The 12,291-nt window shown below is 40.3% G+C and overlaps 1 protein-coding gene across 5 annotated transcripts in view; it reads right to left on the bottom strand.

The window, feature by feature from the left end:
- Nucleotides 1-12,291, bottom strand: part of LOC140485708 (AP-3 complex subunit sigma-1) — a 136,427-nt gene that overhangs the window by 31,642 nt on the left and 92,494 nt on the right. For 2 of the 5 annotated variants that reach the window (XM_072584165.1, XM_072584189.1), the window contains one exon: nt 10,116-11,486. The exons of the other annotated variants lie outside the window; for them this stretch is intronic. In XM_072584165.1, the coding sequence (XP_072440266.1) occupies nt 11,358-11,486 (129 nt within the window). In that variant the 3' untranslated portion in view covers nt 10,116-11,357. Of the gene's footprint in view, nt 1-10,115; nt 11,487-12,291 lie in introns of those variants that run through there. 5 annotated transcript variants of the gene reach the window in all.

Raw genomic sequence — 12,291 nt, 5'->3', positions numbered from 1 at the left:
CAAGGTATTTTTGTTCAACAACATTCCCCAGGACCTTAACATAAAGTGTATAAGTTATATTAATCTACTGAAACCTGCATCTCAATTCTAACTGATTAAAGACTTAATAGCCATTTTGGTTTGTCCAAAACATCGCATCAGTTGTATGACACTTGGATCTTTTACTTATAAGTTCTGTGTCCTAAGTATCCTGTTCCATTAGCTACCTGATGATGGATGAAGGAGTGCTCCAAGAGCTTGTACATTCAAGTAACCTGTTGGACTATAAGCTGGTGTTGTGGGATTTTCAACTTTGTCCATTCCAGTCCAACACTGGCACCTCCACACAATGGATAATGTGTAGAAGCAGCCCGTATGATGACAGGTCTTAGTGTATGGGGGAGGGGGAAAGCGTGTGGAAAGCAGCTCAAGCCCTACAATTGGTGAACTGAAGATTAAGTCCAGAAGGCTGCAGGGTTTCACAATCAGGAAATGAGGTACTATTCTTCCAGTCGGCACTGAGCTTCACTAGAGTACTACTGCAAGCCTGAGACAGAGATGTTGGCCAGGGAACAGGGTGGAGTGTTAAAGTGGCAGGCAACTTTTTTGCAGACGGAATATAGGAATGTAGGCGTTCTGTGAAATGTTCATCCAGTCTACGCTTCACTTCCTAAACGTGGAGGAGACTACATTGAGATCAGCGAATATAGTGGATTAGATAGAGTGTAGTGCAAGTGCTGTTTCGCCTGAAAGGTGCATTTAGGACATTGGATACAGAGGAGGGAGGAAGTAAAAGAGCAGGTATTACACCTCTGCATTTGCAGAGAAAGGTGACATGGGGATTTTGGGGGGGTGGTTGTTGAAGAAGGAGAGGTGCAGGGTGTTCCAGAGGGAACACTCCCTGCAGAAAGCTAAGAAGGGAAGGAAGAAGACTATGTGTCTGGTGATGGCATCTCACTGGAAGTGGCAGAAATAGCAGCTGACAATCCTCTGGATGTGGATGCTGATGGGATGGTAGGTGAGCAGTGAGGGCTGAAGTGCAGGAGATGGGTCAGATTGGCTGAGGACTCTATCAACTGTGGTTCTGGGCAATCCTCGATTGAGGAATAAGGTGGGCATTTCAGACACACCCTTATTGAAGATGGCATCAGAAGAGATACGAAGGACACAGAGGAAGTGGGAGAATGAAATAAAGTGTTCACAGGAAGCACAGTGTGAGGGTGTATAGTCAAGTTACTGTGGGAGTCAGTTAGTTTGTAATGGATAATGATGGCCAGCCTACCCCAAAAATGGAAACAGAGATGTTGAGGAAGGGAAGGAAGGAGTCAGAGATGGACCTGGTGAAGGTGACAGCTGGGTGGACATTGGAAGGGAAATAGTTAAATATTTCCAACTCTGAACGAGTGAGGTAAGCAGCACTAACAATATCATCAATGTACGGAAGAATGTGTTGTAGGTGAGAGCCTGACTAGGATTGGAACAAGGAATACTCCACATACCCTACAAGGAGACAGGAGTAACTGGGGCCCAGGCAGGTGCCCATGGCCACCCCTTTGACCTGAAGAAAGCGAGAGGAGTTAAAAGAGAAGTTGGTCAGAGTGAGGACAAGCTCAGCCAAGCAGAAGAAAATGGTGGATGGGAACAGTTCAGACCTTTTTTCCAGGAAGAAGTAGAAAGCCCTGAAATCATCCTGGTGAGGGATGGACATGTTAAGGGATTGCAAAGCCATGACAAAGAGGAGACAGCTGGAATTGATGTAAAGCATTAGAGAAATCACAGATATAAGTGTGAAGGAATTGGACAAGGGGAAAAGAAATTGAGTTGAAGTAGGCACTGATGAGTCCTGTGGGGCAGGCGTAGGCAGAAACAATAGGTCTGCCTGAGCTGTCCTCTTTGGGAAGTTTGGGAAGGAGTAGGAGCGGGTGTGGGAGTCTATGAGCTTGAAGGCATTTGAGAGGAGATCACCCGCTGAAATAAGGTTAGTCACCATTGTGGGCACGATGATCTGATCTTCCCTGGTGGGATCATTGTCCAGGGGGAGACAGAAGGAGGTATCTGAGAGCCGGTACTCAGCCTTCGCAATGTAGGGGTCAGTAAATCAAATAACAACAGCACTACCCTTGACAGTAGGCTTAATTACAAAGTCAGGGTAGGATCTGAGAGCATGGCGTACAGTAGATCAGATTGAGATAGGTTGGAATGGATAAGGGGGCAGACAAATCGGTGCGACCACTGTCACATTGAAGGTTCTCAATGAACAGGTCACGTGCAGGTAAAAAAGAGGGGTCCAAGTGGAGGGAGTGTGTTGGAGGTGGGTGAAGGTGTCTGTGGAATGGAGAGACGACTCTTGCCCAAAAATATGGGCATGGAGGCAAAGGCAACAGAAGTAGAGTTCAATGTCATATCATGCCTGAAATTCATTAAAGTAGGAATGCAGAGGATAAAACTGAAGAATGGTCACTGGACCAAAATATTTGCTCTGATTTCTCTCCATAAATGTTACCAGACCTGCTGCTGAGACTTTTCAGCAATTCCTGTTTTTGTTGCTGTTTACAGTAATCTAGGTGTAGTCAGACTAATGTCTTGTATGTTTTTAGCAAGACTTCCCTATTTTTGTACTAAGTTGCTGTTGAAATAAAGGCTAACATTCCACCTGCCTTCTGTATTACGCACTGAAATGATGTGTTAGCATTTTGTGATTTATACATGATGACCACCAAAACTGTTCTGCTGTTTTTGACTGTTAAAATAATATTCAGCTCCTCTTTTCTTCCTGCCAAAGTACATAACCTTAGACTTTGCCAGAAAATATTCTATCTGGCAAGATTTTACCCACTTGCTTAACCAGTCTATAGCCCTCTGCAGACTCTTTGTGTCATGCTCACTATTTGCTTACCATAAATTTGGTGACTGTACATGCCCTTCTCTCACCCATGTCAAGCAGAGTGGGCATGGCTTCATGAAAGGGGAATCATGTCTGACCAATTTTTTAGAGTTTTCAAGGAACTCTCAAACAGAATGGATAGAGGGGAACCAGTAGATGTGTTGAATTTGGATTTGCAGACGGCATTCAATAAGATACCTCACAAAAGGCTAAGTCATAAGAATAACATCCCATAGCTTTGGAAGTAGTATATTGGCATGGACAGAGAATTGGCTCATGGGCAGGAAACAGCAAGTGAGGTTAAAGAGCTCTTTTTCAGTTTGGAAAACTGTGACCAGTGGGGTTCAACAGAATCAGTGAAAATGTTTACAATATACATTAATGACTTGCAGGAAGAAAGTAAATGTGATGTAGCTAAACTTGCAGATGATACAAAAATTGACGGAAAGATAGTTTGTGAGAGGGATACAAACAGTTTGCAGTGAGATATTAGTAGGCTAATTAAGTGGAAAAAAAACTTGGCAAATAGAGTTTAATGTGGGAAAATGAAAGTTGCCAATTTTGGAAGGGAGAACACATGAAGAGTGTATTATTTAAATAGAGAAAAATTTCAAAAAGTTGCAACACAATGGGGGTACTCGCGCATGAAACACAGAAAGCTAGTAAACAGGTGTAGTTGGTAATCTAGAAGATTTTGGAATGTTGGCCCTTACTTCAAGGGGGTTGAGTAAAAGAGTAGAGAAATCTTACTGCAACTGAGACCATATCTGGAGTACTATGTGCAGTTTTGGCTCCTTTATCCAAGGAAAGATTTCATTTTGTTAGAGGTAGTATAGAGAAGGTTCACTGAGAAGTTTCTTGGTATAGAGGGACTAAAACTGCAGGGAGGCTAAACAGATTACAGCATTATTCTCTGGAGTTTAGAAGAATCAGAGGTGATCAAATTGAAACATATAATTCTTAATGGCTTGACATGGCAATTATTGATAGGATGTTTCCCTTCATGGGAGAGACTATGACTAGAGGATATAGTCTCAGAATAAAGAAGTGCCAAGTTAAGACTGAGATGAGGAGGAATTTCTTCTCTGAGGATTGAGTCTTTAGAACTTAACACAGAGCTGTGGTAGGGCAGAGTCCTTGTCTATATTTAAGGCTGAGTTGGATTCTTGATCAGTAGGGGAATCAAGGGAGACTGGGAAGGGGCATAAAAGTAGATGTGAGGAATGTCAGATTAGCCATGATCCTATTGAATGGCGGAGCTGACATTAAAGACTGAATGTCCTATTCCTTTTTCTATATCTTACGGTTGTAAGTCATGAATTTATGTTATAAATAATTATGAGAATCGACGTTTCGGGCATCAGCCCTTCTTCAGGAATTCCTGAAGAAGGGCTGATGCCCAAAACGTCAATTCTCCTGTTCCTTGGATGCTGCCTGACCTGCTGCGCTTTTCCAGCAACACATTTTCAGCTCTGATCTCCAGCATCTGCAGTCCTCACTTTCTCCTATAAATAATGATGCTCAAGCACTAATCCCTGCGACACTCCACTAGTTACAAACAGCCATCCTGAAAATGCTCCCCTTACTCTAATGTTCTATTATTAGTAAGGTAAAACCCTATCCATGGTAATGTACTATCCCCAACACTATGAACCCTTATCCTATTAAGTAGTCTAGTGTGCGCCATCTTAGTGAACATCTTTCAGAAATACATCTACTGATGCTCCTACATCTATGCTGTCTTTTCCTTCCCATAGAATTCTAATAAATGTGTCAGGCATAATTTCCCCATATGATGTCTTGCTGTCGCTGTTTGCATTATGGCATTTGTAAATAATCTGCAGCTGTATCCTTTACAGTAGACTCCAACATTTTCTCAATGCCAGATGTTAAGCTCACTGGCCCAGAGTGATGGCATTTTCCTCTTGACTCTGATCTCCAGCAAGTGTCTTCCTCATGTTCTCCAAGAGTGTTACAACGGCAGTTCTCTCTCCCTAGAGATTCTTTGAAGATTACTTCCAGTGCATTCACTATCTCCTTCTTGGCCTTCCTCTTTTGATGATGTGGACGTGCCGTTGTTGGACTGGAGTGGACAAACTTTGAAATCACATAACACCAGGTTATAGTCCAACAGGTTTATTTGGAAGTACTAGCTTTTGGAGTGCTGCTCCTTCGTCATCAGGTAGCTGTGGAACAGGATCATAGGACACAGAACTTATAGCAAAAGACCACAGGGTCATGCAATTGAAACAATATATTAAACAAACCTAGATTGTTGTTAAGTCTTTCGTCTTTTAAAATGGTTTGCAGGTTTCAGTTCATTGTTGAGAACGTGACTAAAAAGAAGTTCTGGAATTTACATATTAATGAACCGAAACCTGCAATCCATTCTAAAAGATGAAAGACTTAACAGCAATCTAGTTTGTTCAATACATCATGTCAGTTGCATGATAATGTGGTATTTTGCTATAAATGCTGTGTCTTATGATCCTCTTTCACAGCTACCCGATGAAGGAGCAGCGCTCTGAAAGCTAGTACTTCCAAATAAACCTTTTGGACTATCGCCTGGTATTGTGTGATTTTAAACTTCCTCTATTGATAAAACCAAATGTTTCTCAAGTAAGGTTTAATGAGCTAGGGAGATGTAAACTTACCTTAATCAACTTTGAAGGTTACACATCCTCCCAGTCTGGCACTGTGCAATGGAAGTGTGCTAATAAGGACCTCTCGCAAGTGAGGCCAAGCAGAGTCACATGATAATAAAGCATTAAAATCTATGTTAGTTAGTTAAACAGAATAATATTAGATTAAATGTGTATACTTTAATTTAGTTTAGTTACATTCACAGAATTAATCATGAAATGCCAATTACCCTACTTGTCCTCAAGTGTCTGTGGAAATAGTACACTAAATAAATAGAACAGTTAAAGAGTTGAATGAGAGATTAACAAGAGACTTTCAGAATTAACCTAAACATCTTAAGAGTCTTCTCCAACTTGCTTTGTTTTCTCAAAAGACAGTAGTGCATATATTCTGATGGCTAGAGAGTCGCTGAAGTAGCAGCATTGTGTATCAGAACCATGTGGAATGCACCTGAATCTGTGGAACTTGCCCAGGAAATTCAATTTTGTGATGATCCATTCTCCTGCATGTGGAATCCTCTGAAAATGTTCATTAAAAACTTGAAATCTGTATGGTCTGACTCACTTAAACTTGATCAAGTTCCAGGAAAATTTAGAAGATTTAAGTTCTACTCTAGTTCCTGGGCAACTATTAACAGACCTCTTAACTCATAGATTACCCCCAATACATACCCCTGATTCCGGATACCCCCAGATCTGAAACTGTCCTTTGACTCAATCTGTTCTTACCAACCCCTGCTGAACCTGACAATGGCTCCAACCTGATGTGAACCCCATCAAAACCCCAAAGATTCAACTGGATCCTGCTTCAGCCAACATCCTATCCCTCATACCCCACTTTAGCCTGCCACCATGCTTATACTTGCCTTCCCTAGACTGACCTTAAGGAAACCAACAAGATCCCTTTTCTCACCAGCACAGACACTGCCACCATCCTCTCTGATCCAACACACTTCCTTAATCATAGAATCCCTGCAATGTTGAAGCAGGCCATTCAGCCCACCTAGTCCACATTGACCCTCTGAAGAATATCCCACCCAGATCCAGACCCCCTACCCTATCCCTGTAACCTGCATTTCCCATGGCCAATCCACCTAAGCTGCACATCTTTGGACTATGGGAGGAAAGTGGAGCATCTGGAGAAATCATAAGCAGACAGGGAGAATATGCAAACTCCACACAGTCACCCAAGGTGGAATCAAACCCAGGTCCCCGCCACACCAGACCCAACACCCCTCACAAATCCTGCCATCCCGACTCACTCCTGGCCCAATGCTCCCCTCCCGTCACTGCCAGATCAGACATCCCAATGTACCCTAAACAGTTACTTACCTGGTACCCTGCCCAATAAAGGAGAAAGTGAGGACTGCAGATGCTGGAGATCAGAGTCAAAAAGTATGACACTGGAAAAGCACAGCAGGACAGGTAGCATCCAGGGAGCATGAGTTGCCATTTCGGGCATAAGCCCTTCATCAACAATGCCCAACAAAGCCCGTTACCACAGGCCAAAGTAATACCACAGGTAAATATGAGAGTGGCTAACACCTTAAGGATGGGTATAAATCAAAAGATGCATTTAACTATCTTCATTAATTACTATGGATGTTAATACAGGTGACTCACACTGAAGCAGAGGCTGAAGGAGTTTTGATAAGGAAGTTGAGGCACTCTCATTGTTGTGTAAGGGAGGAACGAATAGTTGTCCATTAGACCTTCCACCACCAACATTCCATAGCAGCAGTGTGTACTATTTATGAGGTGCACTGTTGAAATTCATTAAGGGTTCTTCGTGCATTCCAAACCCATGACTACTACATCTAGAAACCAAAGAGTGGCAGATACATGAGAACGCCACCACTTGCAAGTTTCCCTGCAGACTATTCATAATCCTGACTTGTAAATATATTGCTGTTTCTTCACTGCGTTAAAGTCCTGGAACAGCCTCCCTAACAACATTAAGGGTCCACCGTTACCAAACAGACTGCAGCAGTTCAACAAGATAACTCACCACCACTTTCCCAAAGGAAATTTGTTACAACCAGTGATGTCTACATCCCTTGAATTAATTTTTTAATCTCACTCATTAATAAGATGGCTTGACACAAACACTATGGGTATTTTTGACTTTAACAATGATGACAAGGTGCTGTCTTTAATGCAATGGTGATTCTTTGATTCAATAGCTAATGAGGTGGGCCTAAGTATTCTCTTATAGTAGAATTCTCTCCTTTAGTTTTTTTGGGTTTTAAAATCTTTTTACACAAGGAGAAGGGAGAGAGAAGTTTTCGGTTTGCTGGTCTGAATGGTTCTAGCTGCATTGCTGTCCAGCTTGTGGCAAACTGCACCTCAACCAATCTGAGGGTTGGCAAACTGCACCTCAACCAATCTGAGGGTTGTCGTCAGGCAGTTACTACTTAACTCAAAACTCCTAGAGACAAACTCCTGAATAATATCACAATCTGAGCGCTCCAAAAGCAACATAGTCTCGTAAAGCTAAGAATGTGCACCACTTGATTTTTCATGTTGCATAACTCTTTTTTGCTACATAGTGTCTGACTTCTATCCCAGTTCAGGTCCAAAAAGGAAAAGTATGTGGTCCCTTAGCCAAGCCCAAGTGAGCTGAGCTACTAACATTTCAGCTGATTTTTTGAGTGTTTCTTACACTTTAACTAACATTTAACAAGCTCACCTGGCTATTGCCTCAGGCTTTGAAATTCATGTCAGTGAATCCAATGGTGTGGCTAAAAATGTGCACTATTTTTTAAAAAAAGTTTTACTGGGTTTTTACAAATGTATTCACTGAGCATTCAACCATTAAACAAGTCAAAGTCTTTCTTATCTATCACAAAACATTGGAACTTGGCCTTCCCTTTGAGAAAACTTCTGAATATCAATGTGCATTTTAACTTCTCAGATGTCTCTATGATTTCAGTAGAACACACCCACGTCAAATCTCTGAGTATGTGCTATTCCTTCATCACCGTGGTGGCAATCATTTTGTCTGGGCAATCTTTTGTGTTTTTCTGTCTGAGGTACTGATATAGATAGATTGGTTTAGATTTAACATTAACTATGCTTAAAGTATTTGATTTTTAAATGAAGACATCTATTTGTTATGGCTGGTATTTTCTTGGTTTGAGATAATCACAGTTGAAGCTCAAATTCATTGGATGCATTTCTTGGATCCTATGTGGTGCTGTGATCTGATCCTACAGTCATTGAGTCATAGAGATGTACAGCATGGAAACAGACCCTTTGGTCCAACTCGTTCATGCTGACTAGATATCCCAACCCAATCTAGTCCCACCTGCCTCATACCCCTCCAAACCCTTCCTATTCATCTGGGTATTAAACTAACAGTGAGAGCAATGTGGCACACTGGATACTTGCGTGGACACATGCGTTAATGTACAAGGCCCAAATCTTCTTGTCAGAGTCAGTATCCCAATTTCTAATACAAATCAGAAATAAATTGCCCAGTTATCTTTCCAGCAGGATGTCTGATGCAGCCCAGCAAACCAAGCAAGGGTGGGCTGTCATGGAAACCCTATCCTTTTTTTTAAAAAGAAAAATAGCTGCCATATTCTATGCTTAAAGATCCCAAAGCTGTTTTGACAGGTACTAAAAAATGTTACAACTGCAAAATTTGTAAAGGGTTAGGGTGGCAGGTGGGTACAGGTGGCAGATGAATGGGGATGTACAGTGCAAGGCGAGTGTGGGGGGACAGGTTGCAGCTAAGCAGATAGAGGAGTAGGGTGGATCAGTTGTTCATGGCAGGGGAAAGGGTTAGTCATGTGTCCAATGGGGCAAATGGTGACAGTGGTGGTTTTGGGTCACCAGTGTGATTGAGGAATGAATGGAGAGCAGCAGTGATGGTCAGTTTTATCCTTAGCCAGGCATTCCAGCATACTTTAACCCCTCTAATATTTCCTGCCTAATAATTACGTTAATCAGAACCCTCTGCAGTTTTAGAAGTGGGGGACATTTTTAGAGAGTCCCTCTAAACTTCTCAGGAAATTGTCAGTACATTAGAGACTTGAACTTTTGAATTAGAATCCTTACAGTGTGGAAACAGGACCTTCGACCCAACAAGTCCACACCGACCCTCCAAAGAGTAACCCATCCAGACCCATTCCCCAAACTCTTTTTACCCTGACTAATACACCTAATCGACACATCCCTGAATACACTGGGCAATTCAGCATGGTCAATTCACCTAACCTGCACATCTTTGAATTTGGGAGGAAACCCATGCAGACATGGAGAGAATGTGCAAACTCTACTCAGACAGTCACCTGAGGCTGGAATGAAACCCAGGTCCCTGGTGCTGTGAGGCAGCAGTGCTGGCCACTGAGTCACCATGCCATCCCACTTGAGAGGTCCTCACATGCATCTTCCTGTCTATCCAGAGGCCTGAAAATCTGGGCAATATTTTCTAAATTATTTTAGAAGAAGAGGCAAAAAACTGTAGAATGAACTGTTTATGTTGCCTAATATGGTAAATTGTTCCAGAATTTGTTTTTATTTCAGATTTCCAGCATCAGCAGTACTTTATTTTTGCAAATCCCCAGACGTTGTGCAAGGATGGATGCCAGTGAGATTGCAAACTATCAAGCAAAAATATCTACAAGTTTATTAATCATGTAACAAAACTGATAGTTACAAGCTATTTTGCACAATATGAACTTATTCACTAATTAGTATGTATTCTACAGTAACTAAATTTAAAATGAAATTAAATGTTTTTCCTAGATTGCAAATATGCAGATCTGCAAACCATTACATGCCATATTATTGCCAACTCCACTCTTCAATTTCACCTTTGAAAATCTTATTCAAATCTTTCCATTTTAATTCAAGTATTGTTAATTCCTTTCTCACTTAACTACAAATAATTTGCTATTAATTTCAAGTAATCTTCCAGACATAAATCCATGTTTTATTTCTAAACAGTGAATATTTCACAACTGTTCAGTGTTTGTACAAGTAATGCATAGGGCAAACATTGTGCTCAATGTACTAGCATTTTCATTATAAAAATGAAATTCCACCCACAGGTCAAACATACAACAATAAACATGCATGTGTTGGTCTTAAACCAGTATTTATTAGTATTAAGATGGCTTTTATCCTTTCCATCCCAGACAGAGCAAAATATTGCATTATAAAAAATATTGTTCTAATAGGATTTTTTTAAATCTAATGCCAAACTCCACGATGATTTCTACCTTAAACTTGTCCAAGTCTACTGGCATTAGCAATAACTACAAACAAATGTTATCATGAATACACAGTTAGCAAATTATTATAACTGACTTCTTGTTGAAGCTGGATTCTGTAACAAATCTTGGAATGGAAAGGATGGCAATCTTAAGTTCTGACAGGAACACATTCCATTTATTTTTATGCTATCATAACACTGCAACTGAAAAACTTATCATACAAGATTCCTTTGGCTCCACTATTCAACAGACTTCTAAATAAATACAAATATCCCCCCAAAAAAAGTCAAGAGTGTTTGTTTTACTGTTTACACGGAATCCAGATATACAAAGAATAGTTTAATAACATTGAATGTGTAAAGTCACTATCATCTTAAATAAGTTCTCTTAAATAGCAGCCAGCACACAATAAAAGTCACTTCATAGAGCACCGGAATGTAGATGTAATGTGGGTACTACAAAGGAAACTCATTCAGGTTTAAAACAAATCTCGAGCACAAACTATTTTTTTGTTTTATTGGTGCAACTCAAAATTTCCCAAAATACCCTTCAATACTAAGAGAAACTTTTATTTGGTAGACATGGTAAACTTTTTCTGAAACAATTTCAAACGAGGTTGAGTATGTTTTTCTATTTAAATGAGGGCAGATTTGGCACTTTTATGCTGATATCTCCGATGTTAATATTTCGAGGCATTTCAGGCAGATTCATATTCTTTACTGCTGATACAGCTCTGGCTGGAGCTCCTGCCAGACCAGCCTATATAAGGGGGTAAATTTGAAAAAAAGGTCATTAGTAGATGAGTACTCAAGTGCATAACTGAAATTCAGTAATTGATTTAATTAATTAAAATCTTCAAGACAGTTTTCAAGTTCATTACTTTCAGAGTTACAAATATGTCCTCAAAATATACTGTTAGTGTGAAGAGCACACAGTGGAAATGTTACTCTCCAAGCTTCTGAAATGAACACAAGTGTTTTTAAGAAGTGATCTTAATTTATTTTTTTGACAAATTGGAAGCCATGCCCCAGACACCTGGACTATCCAAAGTACAATAAACCAATTCAGTTACTGCAGTGAACACGAAGTTTAAAATGTAATTCATTCACTAGCCCAAGAATATTTCAAAGACAAGAACTGAAGTAGTCTTGGTTTTGTATTAACGTGTTGGCATAGGGTCTCATTATTTTTCTACAAAATAGGAACAGTTAACATTTTGTTTTAGAGTAGTTTTGATATGAATGAAGATAACATCCATGTAACAGACTTAAAAGGAGCTGAAACATTTTATTTATAGCTATTCTGATCTCTATGATGAATCTACCTCTGCAAATAATGGAAAAATCCTTTATATTTAAATTATGATCTGGAATGCAAAACATGAAACGTTGGTGACAGGAAATTCATCAGCAAATTACAAAGGGAAATTGAGTTACTAAAACAGAAGTTTGCAAGATCATGTAGAAAGAGATGGGAGTAGGACCAACTTACAAGTTCTGTCAAAGAGCTGGTACAAGTGTCATTGGTGAAATGGAGTCCCTTTGTGTTGTATGAATCTATAATT

This window comes from Chiloscyllium punctatum, chromosome 2, assembly GCF_047496795.1.
Source record: "Chiloscyllium punctatum isolate Juve2018m chromosome 2, sChiPun1.3, whole genome shotgun sequence".
Lineage (NCBI taxonomy): Eukaryota > Metazoa > Chordata > Chondrichthyes > Orectolobiformes > Hemiscylliidae > Chiloscyllium > Chiloscyllium punctatum.
The sequence above is the reverse complement of the archived record's forward strand: the minus strand, read 5'-3'. Positions and strand labels throughout refer to the sequence as shown.